General features: G+C 46.7%; 1 protein-coding gene across 1 annotated transcript; it reads right to left on the bottom strand.

Moving 5' to 3' along the window:
• Nucleotides 1–15,019: 15,019 nt before the first annotated feature.
• Nucleotides 15,020–18,513, bottom strand: LOC126106161 (basic salivary proline-rich protein 1-like). The gene is made up of 3 exons (XM_049912401.1): nt 18,453–18,513; nt 18,178–18,299; nt 15,020–16,429 (listed from the first exon to the last, which is right to left on the bottom strand). Exons 1-3 carry the CDS (start codon nt 18,511–18,513, stop codon nt 15,020–15,022), a joined length of 1,593 nt encoding a protein of 530 aa, XP_049768358.1.
• Nucleotides 18,514–18,822: the final 309 nt, after the last annotated feature.

Below are 18,822 nucleotides of genomic sequence, written 5' to 3'. Positions count from 1 at the left end.
CATTGCAACACAGAAGGCACATGATAATGTTGGGCAAGTGAAACAGCTTCCTAGTGCAAGCAACATAAAAAATACTCCTGATATGCTGTAAGGTTGTCACTAATATGAGCTAAGCTGAGCACTGCAAGCTGCACTGATGATGTCCTAGATTCCAATGTTGCTGTGCTCAGAGGAAAAGTTTTGACAGTAACAGCAGCCAAAAGTATGAACTGTCATCCCCATGGAGGAGATGGCAGTGCCATCCATGAGGCACACACCTGGAAGAAAAATACAGAAATTGGGCCAAGACATCAGTAAGGAGGGATGATGATGTGGAATGGTGCAGGCAGAAAGATACCAGGATGAAAGAAAGAAGTGGCACAAGGCATTTGAACACGGAGCAAAACCATTCAAACACTATGCATAAGCACTTGAACACAGAGATGAAGGCTACCTAATGGATCACAAGACACTGGTAAAAAGCTTCCAGAGACAAAAATGAATTATAAAAGCACAAGAAGAGAGATGTTCCTGTGTGGTCAAGAGGAAGAGTGTTTCATTGTGGCACAGATGGTACATGCCAACATGAAGCAAATGAAACAACTTTCTGATGAAGGCAAGGTAGAGAATGCCCTGATGCATGAAAAGATTGCCACTAATATGAAAACTATTCTTGAAGCTTCCTGTTGAGCACTCTGTCTGTAACAACTGACAAACACTGCTGTAGGTTGCACTGGCAATGCCAATATTGTGGGCTGCATTCTTCTTAATATAGTCATGCATTCCAAAGTAGATAGTTGATGTCGAGTCTGGAACTTGGGTTGGCTGGTGAGTCACTGTACATTCCCCTACAAAGGCTATGTAGTGGAGAAATACTGTTAAGTTGTCCAGTGTCGCATGGCTCCAGGGTGGAAACCATGCAGTGGCTGTCATTGGCAAGATCCGCTGCACTGAGGGTGAGTTTCAGTTTCAAGCCTGTTAAGATGCCAGCAACTGACATACCTCTGTTGTGTGGCATAAGGCAGGATTGTAAAGCACCAGCCAGATGCTACACCACCCACTTCCACCTCATTCCTATTATGTCTCCTAATCCATCCTGTACCCATACGCATCAGATTTTCTTTCTGTCTCACCTCTACTAAAAATCCACCTGAGAAATAATCTGCCTCACCTGCCACTCATTCTCCTCACTACTTGTACCCATCTGTAAGTAAAGAAAGGATGTGTTACATTGAATGTGTTTGATGTGGCATTATTACTGCACAAACAGCAAAAATGTGGTAAGTGATAAACATTTTTGCTATTACTTTCTGCCCCCCTGCGGGTCCGGGGATTAGAATAGGCCCGAGGTATTACTGCCTGTCGTAAGAGGCGACTAAAAGGAGTCCATCCCCCTCATGGGGGTATTTAGCGCCTGCGTCTGGAGACGGACGGTTCCACGACCTATAATTGTGGTCTTTTTGGTTTTTCACTTCTTGTTTCTTCCTTCCTTTTGTTGGTTCCTTTCTTTGCTCTTCTCCACCTCGCTGTCTTCCTTACTCTTTCCCTTGACTTCTCCTTGCCTTCTCATTGCCTTCTTCTCCTTGGATTCTTCTCCTTGCCTTCTCATTGCCTTCTTTTCTTTGCCTTCTCATTGCCTTCTTCTCCTTGCCTTTTCATTGCCTTCTTCTCCTTGAATTCTCTGGTCTCCGCCTCAACGTTTGAGACAGTCTGTCCTCTTTCTCCCTCTCTCTCTTCTTTTTCCTCTTCTTCCTTCCTCCCTGTGCGTGCCTGAAGGCCGACCCACGCGTGCGCACGCGTAGCCGGTGATGGGGTAACGCGTAATTCCCTGCCCTGGGTAGACATGTAAGGCACGCGCGTACCCCCTGGTAAAGGCCAGGCCCGGGGAGGGGTGATTGCCTGAGCTGATACCTTCTGACCATGCCGATTGGTCCCTCCGTCTGTTTCTTGGGAGGTGTGACCTGAGGTGTAAAGATTCACCTAAGGCGGGAGTGCCCTCTGAGAGGGCCCCCACAAGGAAGGAGCGCGCCATCGGAGACGCTGGCAATCATGGGGGATTCCTCCACAATGGATTCTACTCCATCGCTTTCGACTTCTGCCCAAAAACGGAAACGTGACCAGCCACCAGCGACAAAAGTACTACCGCCTGCCCCACAGTTCCTCGTCGTTTCTCGATCTGAGGACGGAAAGGATTTTTCCTCTGTCAACCCTTTCGTTATTCAGAAGGGCGTAGATGCCATAGCCGGATCTGTCAAATCTTGTACCAGGTTGCGTAACGGTACCTTATTACTAGAAACTGAGAGTGCCTTTCAGGCACAAAAACTGCTTCGGGCCACACTCCTGTACACGTTCCCTGACCGGGTGGAGGCCCACCGAACTTTGAATTCGTCTCGTGGTGTAGTCTATACTAGCTCCCTCGACGGATTGACTGACGAGGAGATTCAATCTTTCCTCGCTGAGCAGGGCGTGATGGCTGTCCATAGGGTCATGAAAAAGGTCAACAATGACCTTGTACCGACCCGGACACTTTTCTTGACCTTCGATAGTGTTAAGCTGCCATCGCGCATCAAGGCGGGCTACGAGGTTATTTCTGTTCGCCCCTATGTCCCGACAAATACGCGCTGCTACCAGTGTCAGCGTTTCAATCACACTCGACAGTCTTGCTCCAATGCGGCTAAATGTGTCACTTGTGGCAGGGATGCCCATGAGGGTGACTGTCCACCTCCGTCTCCTCATTGTGTGAACTGTCAGGGTGACCATGCCGCATCCTCCCGCGACTGTCCTGTCTGTAAGGAAGAACACTGTATCCAAGAAATTCAGGTCAAAGAGAAAGTGTCCACCTCGGCTGCTCACAAGCTATTGGCTAGTAGGAAGTCCGCGCTGCTCCCAGCGGGGAAATACAGTACTGTCATCGCCTCTCCTCGGACTACCAGGGAGGTAGCAACCCAGACATGCGATCTGACCTTCAGCACCATGCTCGTCCGTTCGGCCAGTGTTAAGATCGCGTGGTCGACGTCTCCTCTTCCTCCCATCAACCCACAGACACCAGACCCTTCATCAGCTTCTGCTAAGACGAAGACCCCGAAGTCAGATGCACGGGCCTTCAAGAAGGAACCATCCCGTACAGACTTCCTCCGTACCTCGACCTCCCAGCCTTCGACCGGTACTTCCACCAAACGTCCTTCCAAAAAGGCTCATAGGAAGCACAGTTCTCCTTCTCCGCCACGGCGCATTTCTCCTCCTGCGCCACCCAGCGGTTGCCGCCCCAGGCCATCATCCGTTTTGCCTGGCCACACCGCTGGTAGCTGTACATCTGGCCGTTCACCGGCGGAGGAAGCTCCCCCTCCCGGCCATCCTCCCGAGATGGCCAATGAACCTATAGACCCAATGGACGATGACTGTCCGCCTACTGATAGCGGCGGCAGTGCTCGCTCGAAGCCAGGCCCTCAACGGCCTTCGAGGTGACCCCTTCTTTCATCTTCCTTTTCTTACGATGGCACTTATTCACTGGAATATTCGCAGCATTCGCTCCAACTGAGAGGACTTGAAGTTGCTGCTCTGCTTGCACCGTCCGCTCGTCGTAGCCCTCCAGGAAACGAAGCTACACCCATGCGATCAAATTGCCTTCGCACACTACACCTCTGTGCGTTTTGACCTACCCCCTGTGGTAGGTATCCCAGCTCATGGAGGGGTTATGTTGCTGATCCGGGATGATATTTACTACAATCCCATCACGTTGCACACCGGCCTGCAGGCAGTTGCCATCCGCATTACTCTCCCCACTTTTACGTTTTCCTTTTGTACCGTTTACACTCCATCGTCATCTGCCGTTACCAGGGCAGACATGATGCAACTTATTGCTCAGCTACCTGCACCATTTTTGTTAACTGGAGACTTCAATGCCCACCATCCCCTTTGGGGCTCTCCAGCATCCTGCCCGAGGGGCTCCTTGTTAGCAGACCTTTTCAACCAGCTCAATCTTGTCTGCCTCAATACTGGCGCCCCTACTTTTCTTTCGGACACATCTCACACCTATTCCCATTTAGACCTCTCTATATGTACTCCCCAATTTGCACGCCGGTTAGAGTGGTATGCACTTTCTGATACATATTCGAGCGACCACTTTCCGTGTGTTATCCATCTCCTACAGCATACCCCCTCTCCATGCTCCTCTAGTTGGACCATCTCCAAGGCAGACTGGGGGCTCTTCTATTCCAGGGCGACCTTTCAGGATCAAACCTTCACAAGCTGCAATCGTCAGGTCGCACACCTCATGGAAATCATTCTCACTGCTGCTGAATATTCCATCCCTCACCCTACTTCTTCTCCACGTCGCGTACCGGTCCCCTGGTGGACCGCAGCAAGTAGAGACGCTTTACGTGCTCGTCGACGTGCTTTACGCACATTTAAACGCCACCCTACAGTGGCGAATTGTATCAATTATAAACGATTATGTGCTCAGTGTCGTTGTATTATCAAAGAAAGCAAGAAAGCCAGCTGGGCTGCTTTCACAAGCACCTTCAACAGTTTTACTCCTTCTTCTGTTGTCTGGGGTAGCCTGCGCCGGCTATCTGGCACTAAGGTCCACTCCCCAGTTTCTGGCTTGAAGGTCGCGAATGAAGTCCTTGTGGCCCCTGAGGCTGTCTCCAATGCCTTCGGCCGCTTTTTCGCAGAGGTTTCGAGCTCCGCTCATTACCACCCTGCCTTCCTCCCCCACAAACAGGTAGAGGAGGCTAGGCCACCTAACTTCCGCTCCTCGAACTGTGAAAGTTATAATGCCCCATTCACCATGCGGGAACTCGAAAACGCACTTGGCCGATCACGGTCCTCCGCTCCAGGGCCTGATTCTGTTCATATTCCGATGCTGAAGAACCTTTCTCCTGTGGGTAAATGTTTTCTTCTTTGTACATACAATTGCATCTGGATTGAGGGACACGTTCCCGCATGCTGGCGCGAGTCTATTGTTGTCCCGATTCCTAAGCCGGGGAAGGACAAGCACTTGCCTTGCAGTTATCAACCTATCTCGCTTACCAGCTGTGTCTGTAAAGTGATGGAGCAAATGGTTAACTCTCGATTGGTTTGGCTGCTCGAGTCTTGACGCCTACTTACCAATGTACAATGTGGATTTCGTAGGTGCCGCTCTGCTGTTGACCATCTGGTTACCTTGTCGACCTTCATTATGAATAACTTCTTGCGGAAGCGCCCGACCGCGGCTGTGTTCTTTGATTTGGAGAAGGCTTACGACACCTGTTGGAGGGCGGGCATTCTTCGCACCATGCATACATGGGGCCTTCGCGGTCACCTCCCTCTTTTTATTCGTTCCTTTTTAATGGATCGACAGTTCAGGGTAAGTGTGGGTTCTGTCCTGTCCGACACCTTTCGCCAGGAGAATGGGGTGCCACAGGGCTCAGTTTTGAGCGTCGCTCTCTTCGCCATCGCGATCAATCCAATAATGGATTGCCTCCCAGCTGATGTATCAGGCTCCCTTTTCGTGGACGATTTTACCATCTATTGCAGCGCGCAGTGTACATGTGTCCTGGAGCGCTGTCTTCAGCGTTCTCTTGACCGTCTTTCCTCCTGGAGTGTCGCCAATGGCTTCCGTTTTTCTGCCGAGAAGACGGTCTGTATTAACTTCTGGCGCTACAAAGAGTTTCTCCCACTGTCCTTACGACTCGGTCCCGTTGCTCTCCCAATCGTGGAGACAACCAAATTTTTAGGCCTTACATTTGACAGGAAACTTAGCTGGTCTCCACATGTGTCATATTTGGCCGCCCGTTGTACCCGTTCTTTAAATGTCCTCCGTGTTCTCAGTGGTATGTCGTGGGGAGCGGATCGAACCGTCCTACTTCGTCTATATCGGTCAATCGTCCGCTCCAAGCTGGATTATGGGAGCTTCGTATACTCCTCTGCATGGCCATCCATATTACGCCACCTTAACTCCATACAACATCGGGGTTTATGACTTGCGATCGGAGCATTTTATACTAGTCCCGTAGAGAGTCTTCATGCTGACGCTGGCGAATTGCCACTCACCTACCGGCGCGATATACTGCTTTGTCGGTATGCCTGTCGGCTACTGTCAATGCCAGACCATCCGTCTTATCGTTCCTTTTTTGACGACTCTCTCTCCTCTGCCCTGCTACCCCCTGGAGTTCGCTTTCGTCGCCTCCTTCAACACCTTAATTTTTCACTCCCTGCAACCTTTCGAGTGGGCGAGAGCCACACGCCACCTTGGCTCCAGGCTCAGGTCCACGTTCACCTTGACCTCAGTTCGCTCCGGTTCGGTCTACCACTCCCGTTTTTTGGAACTTCGTTCGAAGTTCATCAACATGACTTTCATTTATACAGATGGCTCTAAGACCAATGACGGGGTCGGGTGTTCCTTTATTGTCGGGGCACAAAGTTTCAAATACCGGCTCCATGGCCATTGTTCAGTCTTCACAGCTGAGCTCTTTGCCCTCTACCAAGCTGTTCTTTACATCTGCCGCCACCGACGTTCTGCTTATGTCATCTGCTCCGACTCCCTGAGCGCCATCCAGAGCCTCAGTGATCCGTACCCGGTTCACCCTTTCGTACACCGGTTCCAATGCTCTCTTCAGCAGCTGGTGGACGTCAGTTCTCCGGTTAGCTTTATGCGGGTTCCTGGCCATGTCGGGATCCCTGGGAACGAAGCTGCAGATGCTGCGGCCATGGCTGTGGTCCTCCAGCCTCGGACAGCTTCTTGTTGTGTCCCTTCGTCCGATTTTAGCAGGGTCATTTGTCGGCGCATTTTATCGCTGTGGCATGCCGATTGGGCTGCACTTACAGACAACAAGCTTCGGGCCTTAAAACTTCTTCCCGTGGCTTGGACGTCCTCCTCACGCCCTTCTCGGTGGGAGGAGGTAGTGTTGGCCAGGTTAAGAATTGGACACTGCCGGTTCAGCCATCGCCATCTGCTGACGGCTGCGCCGTCGCCGTTCTGCCCATGTGTGCACTTGCTGACGGTTCGACACATTTTAATGTCCTGTCCAGATTTTAGCACACTGCGTCTAGATCTTAACCTGCCAAGTACTTTCGATGCCATTTTAGCGGATGATCCACGAGCAGCAGCTCGTGTTCTTCGTTTTATCAATTTGACAAACCTCTCTAAGGACATTTGATGATGCTGTTTTTTAATCCTATGCCTGTCAGTCTGTCTTTTATCCTGTTTTCCCTTTTAGTTGTTGTTGTCAACTTGTGCCTCGCGTTGCATTCTTAGAGTAGTCAGGGCGCTAATGACCATTGAAGTTGGGCGCCCTAAAACCACAAAAAAAAAAAAAAAAAAATTACTTTCTGTGGGGTATCTGTGAGAGAAATTCATGATTATTAAAAATTATTGGTGAAGTTTTCTGCAAAACACTAAGTGCTCTCATTGCCAAATACTGGATGAATATAATGTCGGTACATGAATGCAATTAGTGAAGGTGCATAAACAAGCTTACACACAGTTCCTAAATGTTAAACGTGACACAGTGTGTTAACTGTGTAACATAAGATTGTATGTTTTATTAAGCAGATAAGTACAAGATTATAAATTTTAAAATTTGATCAATAATTATGTGAAATGATGACAATAAACATTTATTTGTCCCTGCCAGTCTTCAGATAGCAAGCGTGCAACTGGAATAAAGTTCTGGCTTTCTGGAACTCGGTAATATTGATGGTTGTTTATAATTGAGTAGATTTGATGCTCAATTATACACTGATCCGTAGGTTTTCTAAAAGATAGAAACAGTTGATTCTGTTCTTTATCTGGTCATGTTGAAACACACTTAGTTTATCACTAGTTTGTTTTACTTGTGCAGATAAAGTATTTTTTATATTAACACGCAAATTCCTTTTTTGTCCATCAGGCCCTGCTGAGGAGGAAGGCACGCATCCCATCGCTCAGGTGAGTGAAAGTAGTGGATGCACGTATGAGACTGGCAGAGCAAGTGTGATTTTCACCAGTAGCATATAAAGTTTGGTTCTGTGGCATGTAATGAACCCCACACTGCTTCCTGTCCTCCTCCCAGGGTGAGGACGTAGTTCATCAGCTCAGGGCTTTGAACCATTAAAATACTTCCTCCTATTCTGAGCTACTCTGCACACTACCCTCTTGCTTAATCAAATAAATTCCTTTATTAATATCCTATTCATCTCCATTTCAGTCTCATTGTGTCTCCCATGGCAGTCTGTTTCCTGACATCACAAACTTTGCAACTTCTTTAGCACTGTTAACTGAAATGCTATCTCAAGTCTAAATTACCTGCTAAATGACCCAAAAAATATCTCAAAGACCACTCATATACTGGCTCTTAATTTAAAACAAGTAACTCTCTTTAATTATTAATGTCAAGTCATGTGTCATTGGTTAGTGTACAGAATCTTACTGACAGCTCAACTTCATCTTCGTTCTCCTGATGTAATGGCAGTTGTCTTGATGCTGACAGTTCTAGGGGGAAGGCACATTGCTGAACAAGAATGAGACAGCAAGGAATAAACCCATGGACTGGTTGTTTGTGTTGCCATCATCATTTGTGAAAGTGGCATGGCTGGTCCATGTAAAATTTGGGAATTCGTGTGGATGCTGATAACCACGCCATTGAGTGCCCCCTAATCAGGTATCATCATCATCATGATAGAATAAAACACTGAAATCATCATGAACTGTGAAGAACCATAAACTAATTATCGTTATCCCACCCTGCAGATATGCTGCATCAATCTCCACTAGATTTTGTGTGTTGTGGTTGGCAGGTGTTACTAGAGGAGGCCAAAATGCATGCGTTTTAACTCACGCAGGCTGGCGTGAGGTCTGGAACAGGACAAGGAAATTAGAATTTAGAAAAACGGACATAGCTGGTGAAATACTTAACTTTAATCCATTAATGATGAAAATCTGTCTTGATGGTACATGATTCACAATATCAATAGTAACTGATATGGGCCCCTTGCTAGGTCGTAGCAAATGAGGTAGCTGAAGGCTATGCTAAACTATCGTCTCGGCAAATGAGAGCGTATTTTGTCAGTGAACCATCACTACAAAGATGGTTGTACAGCTGGGGCGAGTGCTAGGAAGTCTCACTAGACCTGCCGTGTGGTGGCGCTCGGTCTGCAGTCACTGATAGTGGCGGCATGCGGGTCCGACATATACTACCGGACCGCGGCCGATTTAAAGGCTACCACCTGGCAAGTGTGGTGTCTGGCGGTGACACCACATTATGCACAACAGAGAAGGGTATAAAAGTTTAAAGCCATCATTTGAGTTTAAAAAAAAATAATCACTTTGTGGTGGTGACCATTGTTCATCGGTACTATAGATATTGTGAGATGTACACCTTTACCAAAGCGATGAGTTGCACCATAGTTGATACTCATTAAACATGACAATAAATATTCCTTAAAATCGACACTTACCACTTACTGTTGTCTAAAATGCTTACTGATTGCAGTTGGGAACTGAGATTTCCCTGTTTTTGAGCAAATATCAGAAACACAAATGACAGGTACTCGCAATCGCAAAAACGTTTCAAAGTACCTTTCTAGAATGATATCAGACTCATTCTCCTTCATACATTCATGGCCTGTCAAACTTCCTAAACTCTTCTGAAAATACTTTCCTGCTTGTGAAATAACTACCAAGTAAACTACTTTGAGAGGTATACTTGTCATAGTGTTTGTTATGTTTGACACGTGTTGATTAGTAATTCAATAAAACTACCTTAGTGTACTTAAGCACGTGCATCACAAATTGTGCAGTGTGATTTCAAAGTAACTGTTTAGTTACTTTTGTCGTTAGGGATTTGCTTTCAGTAATATTAATATAGGTCTCTGGTACATTAAACAGAATCAAATGATCGTTCTTGTGATCTTTCAGATCTTGCATTGACTTACTTGCCAGCTCTCATGACCATGGCAAACAGTCCTTTATCCAGTAAGTGGTTTCTTTTTCATACATCTTGTTGTTTAGGACCAATATGTGGCACAAATCTTAAAGGTCAGGAACGTGTCACATAAAATAAAATGTTTAAGAAACCAAAAAAGAGGAGCCATAAGTTTATGTAAATGCAGTCAAGAATGTAACACAGGAATGGCCGCTGAGTTGCCACCTCTCCATCTCTTTCCTCCTCCTCTTTCCTCCTCCTCTTTCCTAATCATGACATTATTCCAATGGAATATTAGTGGCCTTGAATCCAAAAAGATGACTTGCGGCTGCTCTTGGAATCGCAGCCTCTGCTAGTTCTCTGCCTGCAGGAAACAAAATTGCATCCTCCAGACTGATTTGAGCTTTTGTATTTCTTCCCAGTCTGCTTTGACTCCCTCTCTCCAAAGATGGCATTCCATATCATATGAGGAGAGAGGGGAGTCATGCTGCTCATATGGAAGGACGTTCAAAGTCAACCCTTCTCCCTGACTACCCAGCTTGAAGCTATTCCTGTCTGCATTTTACTTCCTCTCCTGAACTTTTCCATATGTACTGTTTACATCCTTCAGTCATTCGGTGTCGTGGACACTCTTCATCCAGCTTACTGGCCAACTCCCTCACCCCTTTCTGCTGCTCGTTGACTGTAATGCACACCATTCCCTTTGGAAATCTCCCAGAACCTGACAGAGAGGTGCCCTCTAGGCTGAACTTCTCAGTCACCTTAACCTCATTTGCCTTATCGTGGGAGTACCCATCTTCCTTTTATACTACATGCACTCCTACCCATATCTGGAAGTCTCCTGCACTGCCCAATTTGCCCATCATCTCATCACTGTCTCTAGTACGTACTCGAGCAACCATTTACCATTTGCTATCCATTTTATGACTCCTACCCCACATATATTCACACCCAAATGGCAACTTTCTAGGGATGACTCGAGATTTACTGTTCCCTGGCACCCTTTGAGTAACATAATTTCACCAGTTGTGATGGCCAGGTAGAATATCTTACAAATGCTATCATTACCACCACACAATATTCCATCCTCGCACTTCATCTTTACTGTGCCATGTCCCAGTGCCTTGATTGACTGAGCTGTGTTGTGACTCAACTCACATGCAGAGATGTGTTCTCCATGTTTTTAACCGTCATTCTATGATGGCAAACTGCATTCATTGTGAACAGTTGCATGCACAGTGTCGTTGCACCCTTCAGGATAGCAAAAATCTAGCTAGATTTCCTTAACTAATTCTTCTAACAGTTCCACTACCTCATCTGTTGTATGGGCCCTGCAGGACCAAGATCCATTGGGCTGCTATTCTGCGGAGATTTCAAGCTCCACCCACTATCATTCTGCCTTCCTCCACCAGAAACAAGTGGAGGAGGCTTGGGCAGTACCCTTATTTTGGCAGATTAGCGAGTGCTACAAGCTGCCTTTAGTATGAGGGGGCGAGAACTTGCTCTCACTTCCTATCGATCCTCCAACACAGTGCTGGACGATGTTTGCATTTGGATGTTGCTAAACCTTTCTTTTGTGGGCAAGCACTTGCTCTTTCTTATGTACAACTGCATCTGGGCAGAGGGCGCCGTTTGCCAGATGCCAGCATAAAGACACTGTCATTCCCATACCCGTACCCAAGCCCAGTAAGGAAAAATACCTTCCTTCTAGTTACTGCCCCATTTCTCCCACAAGCTGTGTTTGCAAACTGATGAAACATGTAATTCATGCCTGGCTGGTATAGTGACTAGAGTGTGGCAATTCACTGACCACTGTACTGTGCGGATTTTGAGCAGGCCGTCCTGCAGCTGACCATCTCATCACTTTGTCTACGTGTGTCGCGAATGGTTTTCTGTGTATACATCAGACACTGGCAGTGTTTTTAAATTTGCAGAAAGCCTAAAACACCTTCTGAAGGATGGGTGTTCCTGATCTCTCTACATGTGGCACTTCTGAGGCCACATGCCCCATGTCCTTCAGGTATTTTTAAAGTATTGATTTTTCAAGGAATGTTGGTACTGCCTTGTCAGACACCTTTACCAGGAAGTTGGTGTGCCTCAGGGTACTGTTTTGAGTGTGACCCTCTTTGCTATTGCCTTTAACCTTATTATGTCCTGTCTCCTGCAGGTCATCTCCAGCAGTCTACTGTTGCCCACCCCTACCCTGTTACCCTCCCACACCCTGTCCCAGCCTCCTCCTTACCCCCACATGATTGCCTGTCTCATCATGTGCAACTGCACGCAGCCTGGCTTCAGCTGCCAGAGAGTCTGATCACGTGTGTGAGAGTTGCATTTGCATGAGTATGTGAGTGTATGTTATCTATATATAACAGAGGCCTTGTTCACTGAGAGCTCACTTTCTTGCAGTTTTTTCTTTTTCTTTTTTTTTTTTTTTTTGTCGTGCCTGTGTGCCTTCCATGGTATTGTTAAATTTATTTCTGAAGAATTGTGATGGCTCGAGGCATTGCGGTGCTGAGGTAGGGGTCAGTGTACACTCATCAGCAAACAAACAATTGTGCCTTATTAGACAAAAGCCAGGAAAGATCAGACCATTTGGCAATAGTGCCATAAAAACCAGACCAGGGATTGATCTCGGGGAGATGAGTGTCATTGGTGTGGTAAATGTGAGGTGTCTGATACTAACTCAGTATTCATGTATGCCCCATATGCTAGTGATCGCTTACTTAACTGCATAGGTTATGGACCTGACTCTCAGAAGGTTCAAATCACTGACATAAGCACACTCTTAGCCTTAGTATATTTATTGGCATTCAGATTCTAAGTGCTCACTGTCTACCATTCAATCAAATAAGAATGGAAGACCAGTTTTACCAACAAGTTTTTTGTATTCCACTGCCACTCATATTCTTCATTTTGCAGCTTGAAAATATATCTCTGCATGTTTTGGAATGAAGGTTAAGGCCTCAAAATTACCTGCTCTTCCCAAATCCTTTCTCCATGGTGAAATGATAGAAGCATTGCACGGTAACCTGAAGGTGCAGAGTTCAAAGCTACACATTTCCATTTTTTAATTGTTTTTGCAAATTCACTAGAAAGAGAGACAGATTTTTTGGACATTTATGCAAATAATGAAATTGAGTGTCTGAGTAATGAAATAGCTGCTCTTGTTGCGTATGGGCTTCACTCTGTTTCAGATACATTTATTAAACTACCTGTAGCTAAAGTCATGAAAGTTATAATGTTTTATGATAGAGAAAATAACCAACAACAAAAGCAACATTTGAAGAGCTCTTCTTAAAAGACAGAATGAAACATGATACCTTTAACAGTTCATGATAAGAAATGTTACACACTACTACAACCACACTTAATACTTACCATCCTTAAATGTTTAAAGCAGTGGTTAAAATTTCCCAGAGTACTTTGACAAAGTGTGAACAAATAATGATGTACTTGTGCACCTACATACAGCCATTAAAGCTCTAATGAATGGGCAGGCAGCATTATCAAATTAGTTATCAACATTACTGGGTCAGCTACTTGTCAGAGAATATTAACTATAATCTATTAGATCTATTATGAACTACCAGAAAGAAGAATGCCAACAATTAAAAGCTTCCAGATGCATTTGAACTTGGATGCTGGCATCTTAAGTACTCACTTATGTGCCTTTACTGATGTAGATGTAGAATGGGTGCCAAGTTTGATATAGCTATTTGAACACAAACCAGACCTCATGGCAAAGAATAGAAACAGTAAAACTAATGATTCACAGTATCATCCAGTTGCAGGCCTAGGTAAGCCAAGTGTTGCAACAAAACATTTGATCATATTCCATCAGATCTCATCTGTCACATGTGCCAAACTATAACTTCACTTTCCATTACAGTGCTTGTGTATAGTCCAGCACAATATCAACATTGTGAAGTGTACTTCCACAAACATTTCTACAGCAAAAAGAGATCAAATTTCTTCACGGGGTTTACAATACTATTCAGGATTTCATCACACAATGTTTGTCTTGTTTGGGAGTCCTAGTGTACTGCATATCGTGCTCGAAAAAGGGAACAGGGAGAAGGGGAAGATAAGGAAGATGATGGCGAGGTGAGTTGCAGTCTTGTGTTAGACCATCATAGCAACAATAGTTGCGGGCACAGATCAGTGGAAGATGTCATGGAAGGCCTTAGAACATCACTGAGACCCTAATTACAAGTAACAGACATAAGAAATAAATGAATACACCTTTGGTTGTCGTTACCCATGCCCTGGCTCCACTCAAACCATTAATGTTTGCTTGACTGTGATATTCCTGTGGTGCTGCTTGTGAGTGGATGACTGTAACTGAGGTATTGTCAGAGGTGTTAGTCATCAGAAATGGCATATTAGTCCAATGCTGATTTCTCTCTTGTCATGCTGATAAATGGCAAAAATGTTTAAGGAAATTTTGTTCAAATATGTGGCCTGTCCTCAGAGTAAGCTGTGCAAGGTTAAGCAAATGTCTGCAGTATGCAGATGATTTGGCTTTCCATCCATGCTTGTCACATATCTGGCAGAGTCGTGAATTTCTATGTATCCTGTGTTGACATGACAAATATTAAGGGGTAGTAACGTGCATTTTTAAAGCTATACAAATTCACCCCAAGTGTGACTATGGGAATGGAAGTTGCCTGAGTATTGGGAACTTTGGATAAAATATCAACCTGTGTGATTGATGAATCTTTGGAATGTCAGAAGTCTACCCCTACTATAAACAGAATTTTAAAGAATTTTGTTGAAGGAGGCACTATCAGCAGAATGCCTGGCTCAAGATACTGAGCCCACAGCAGTATAACACATAGCTTGCCTGTAAGAGCCAACTAATCCCTCCCCTAGATACGAAGCAGTTGTAGTGAGTGACCAACTTCCCAGTTCCAATGATGCAGTTAACTGAGGGCCAAGGAAAGCTGTACTCCACGCACAATGATCCACTATAAAACAGGAACTCGGCGAGGAAATGTTACACTGGCTGGCAGCCAGAGCTCCATCTGAATGCAATGTGGAAAAATGTACTTTTCACAGATAAGTTGTCTTACCAAGACCAAACAGTAGTTTAGCAGCCGCGAGGGTCCAGACACAATGGGGAATAAGTGGTGACAACAGGTAGTACTAGCCGATTGTCAGTTTCCTGGGGGCGTTGGTTTCCCCGCTGGCGGCGTTGGTTTCCCCGCTGGGGGCGTTGGTTTCCCCGCTGGGGGCGTTGGTTTCCCCGCTGGGGGCGTTGGTTTCCCCGCTGGGGGCGTTGGTTTCCCCGCTGGGGGCGTTGGTTTCCCCGCTGGGGGCGTTGGTTTCCCCGCTGGGGGCGTTGGTTTCCCCGCTGGGGGCGTTGGTTTCGTTTCCCCGCTGGGGGCGTTGGTTTCGTTTCCCCGCTGGGGGCGTTGGTTTCGTTTCCCCGCTGGGGGCGTTGGTTTCGTTTCCCCGCTGGGGGCGTTGGTTTCGTTTCCCCGCTGGGGGCGTTGGTTTCGTTTCCCCGCTGGGGGCGTTGGTTTCGTTTCCCCGCTGGGGGCGTTGGTTTCGTTTCCCCGCTGGGGGCGTTGGTTTCGTTTCCCCGCTGGGGGCGTTGGTTTCGTTTCCCCGCTGGGGGCGTTGGTTTCGTTTCCCCGCTGGGGGCGTTGGTTTCGTTTCCCCGCTGGGGGCGTTGGTTTCGTTTCCCCGCTGGGGGCGTTGGTTTCGTTTCCCCGCTGGGGGCGTTGGTTTCGTTTCCCCGCTGGGGGCGTTGGTTTCGTTTCCCCGCTGGGGGCGTTGGTTTCGTTTCCCCGCTGGGGGCGTTGGTTTCGTTTCCCCGCTGGGGGCGTTGGTTTCGTTTCCCCGCTGGGGGCGTTGGTTTCGTTTCCCCGCTGGGGGCGTTGGTTTCGTTTCCCCGCTGGGGGCGTTGGTTTCGTTTCCCCGCTGGGGGCGTTGGTTTCGTTTCCCCGCTGGGGGCGTTGGTTTCGTTTCCCCGCTGGGGGCGTTGGTTTCGTTTCCCCGCTGGGGGCGTTGGTTTCGTTTCCCCGCTGGGGGCGTTGGTTTCGTTTCCCCGCTGGGGGCGTTGGTTTCGTTTCCCCGCTGGGGGCGTTGGTTTCGTTTCCCCGCTGGGGGCGTTGGTTTCGTTTCCCCGCTGGGGGCGTTGGTTTGGTTTCCCCGCTGGGGGCGTTGGTTTCGTTTCCCCGCTGGGGGCGTTGGTTTCGTTTCCCCGCTGGGGGCGTTGGTTTCGTTTCCCCGCTGGGGGCGTTGGTTTGGTTTCCCCGCTGGGGGCGTTGGTTTGGTTTCCCCGCTGGGGGCGTTGGTTTCGTTTCCCCGCTGGGGGCGTTGGTTTCGTTTCCCCGCTGGGGGCGTTGGTTTCGTTTCCCCGCTGGGGGCGTTGGTTTCGTTTCCCCGCTGGGGGCGTTGGTTTCGTTTCCCCGCTGGGGGCGTTGGTTTCGTTTCCCCGCTGGGGGCGTTGGTTTCGTTTCCCCGCTGGGGGCGTTGGTTTCGTTTCCCCGCTGGGGGCGTTGGTTTCGTTTCCCCGCTGGGGGCGTCGGTTTCGTTTCCCCGCTGGGGGCGTCGGATTTCTGTGAGAGGAGCAGGAATGCTTCCTCAGTAGCAGGCCGTATGCCCACATTTTGAAGAAAGTGGTGCTGCATTTAGTGTGAATGCTGTATTGTGGAGGGGAATTCATGCTACAGGAGGAATATTCACTTGTGTATAGGTCTGCTCATTCAGCTGCAGCTGTCCAACATAGACATTAATGTAATGGACTGGCTGTGAGAGACTGCTCACTTGAACACAATGGAAATTATGTGTGTGTAAGTAGCACGAACACACAGAGAACTGGTTGTGAAACACACCATTTATAGCTGATGCTCTTTTGGACTGCTTTTTTTGAAGCCTCGGTGGGGTTGCCTCTTCTGACAAATGGGTCCAATGCCTCACAAATTCAGTGCCAGGGTGCATGACTGAAGTCAGAAATAATGGGGCATTCTGGATAAAATGTTATGGACTGAGAACATTTTACTTTCTTTCCTTGTTCTGCTGTGCAGTGTTCTGTCAGTGAGAGCCAGCACAAAATCTCTTGGTGACAGAAAAATATCAAAGATGAGAGAAGGAAATTTGAGCTAGTTCTAGTTGGCATTATCCTTGTACCTGAAATAAATTTGTTTTAATTTAATATTTTGAGTATTACATTCTCTTTACTTGCTCTCTGCCTACATACATGAAATGAATAAATCAAGAGTGCCCCCTTTTTAGGGCTATTTTTTGTTATGTCAAATTCATCTCTCTCCCACTCTATTGCCACCCATGAGACTCGGCCAAAAATGTGCAAAATATATCTTCTCTCTCTCTCTCTCTCTCTCTCTCTCTCTCTCTCTCTCTCTCTCTCTCTCTCTCTCTCTCTCTCTCTCTTCTCTCTCTCCTCTCTCACACACTCACACACACACACACACACACACACACACACACACACAGGCAAATTACAAATTGGGAAGTCTCTCATGACCAAATAAGAAAACAGGGCAGTAGGATAATTTGTAGTTTCTAAATGGTGTTTATATATAGAAATTGGTCTGTATGCTGCATTTATTTGATGGAGTACATGTGTTTCCTCATGCTGTATGTAGAATAAGAAACAATATGACATTTAATTTCTGTTGGACAAAACGTGTTTATTTCTTGTCTGAATCCTGGGCTATAGCAATGAACTTTGTCCAGAGATTGTTCTTCCTTCATGTAATGGAGGAAAAATGCAACTGTGGACACTGCATCATGTAATTTCCCCATGCATCCTCCACAGCCTGACTAAACACAGCTTTGTTAGAGGCCATCTGATCTCGACTGTCGGTCATTTGTCCCAATCAGTGCTACCTAACAATAGCAAGACCGTGCACTCAATTTGCTTACTAAATCACAATCTGTCTTACATCACTGCACCCTTCAGTAAGAGTGATAGATTTGGTGAGTGGGAAGTAACTATACTGCCACTCATCTCAGACACTTCATACTTGCAGAACTGCAGTGCGAAAGGAGGGAGGTAGGGTGGGTGGAAGGGAGGTAGGAGGGAAGTCAGTATGGAACTGATGTAGCAGAAAATCAGTTTGTAAAGTAAGCACCACTTGGTATTAGGCTCATACTCACCCAGCTTATGGACTGCAGTTGTTCTTGTTGTTGTTATTGTTATTGTCAGTCCAAATGGGGTTTGATGCAGTTCTCCACTCTGGTCTACCTTGTGCAAGCATCCTTGGCTCTCGGTAACCATTATTAAATTCATTATCATGTGATTAAATCTGGTAGGAGGCATACAGTAATGATTGTAACACAGTACCACATGGAATGACTTCAGTGCAGTCACCACCACCAATTTCTGTGCAAGTGACTGGTCAGAGAATTCTGTACTGCCTTCACAGAGTGAATAAAAGTACTTGTTTCTCATGAGGTACTGCAGTGCTGGAAGTTAAGCCACATCCTGTTAGCAACTGACACAAGCTGAGTGGACCAAAATACATTTAGTTCACTTTCAGAGGACTAATTCCAGACCACTGCTGTAGCCCCTCAATGAGCTATGGACATTTGTGGACGTGTTTAGTCAGATGTTTTTACCTATTTTTCCACTTTTTGTTTCCATTTTAATTTCTTGTATTTCCTTTGTTTTGACTGCCATTGGGACCCTAGTTGTTGGGCTGCCCCAGTCCAATTACGCTCCTGCTCAAGTCACTACTCGACAAAAAATTCTTATTTGCAGTTTCCTCTTTATTGTATGTGTTCACATTAGTCACATTGTGTTGCTGCTGTCATAATATCAGCTTCCATCCCTGTTAGCCATGACCACGGAGATATGCACGACCAAAATACAAAGTTGCTTCAAAATTGTCCACAGCAATTGCTCCAACAGCTTCCCAATTAAATGCTCGAATATACCAAAATGGGATAATGATGCATTGCCTGTAGTTCTGTCAAACTGTGCTCTTAC

This window comes from Schistocerca cancellata, chromosome 10 (genome assembly GCF_023864275.1).
Source record: "Schistocerca cancellata isolate TAMUIC-IGC-003103 chromosome 10, iqSchCanc2.1, whole genome shotgun sequence".
Lineage (NCBI taxonomy): Eukaryota > Metazoa > Arthropoda > Insecta > Orthoptera > Acrididae > Schistocerca > Schistocerca cancellata.
Note: the sequence above shows the minus strand (reverse complement) of the source record. Positions and strands in the feature narration are given on the sequence as shown.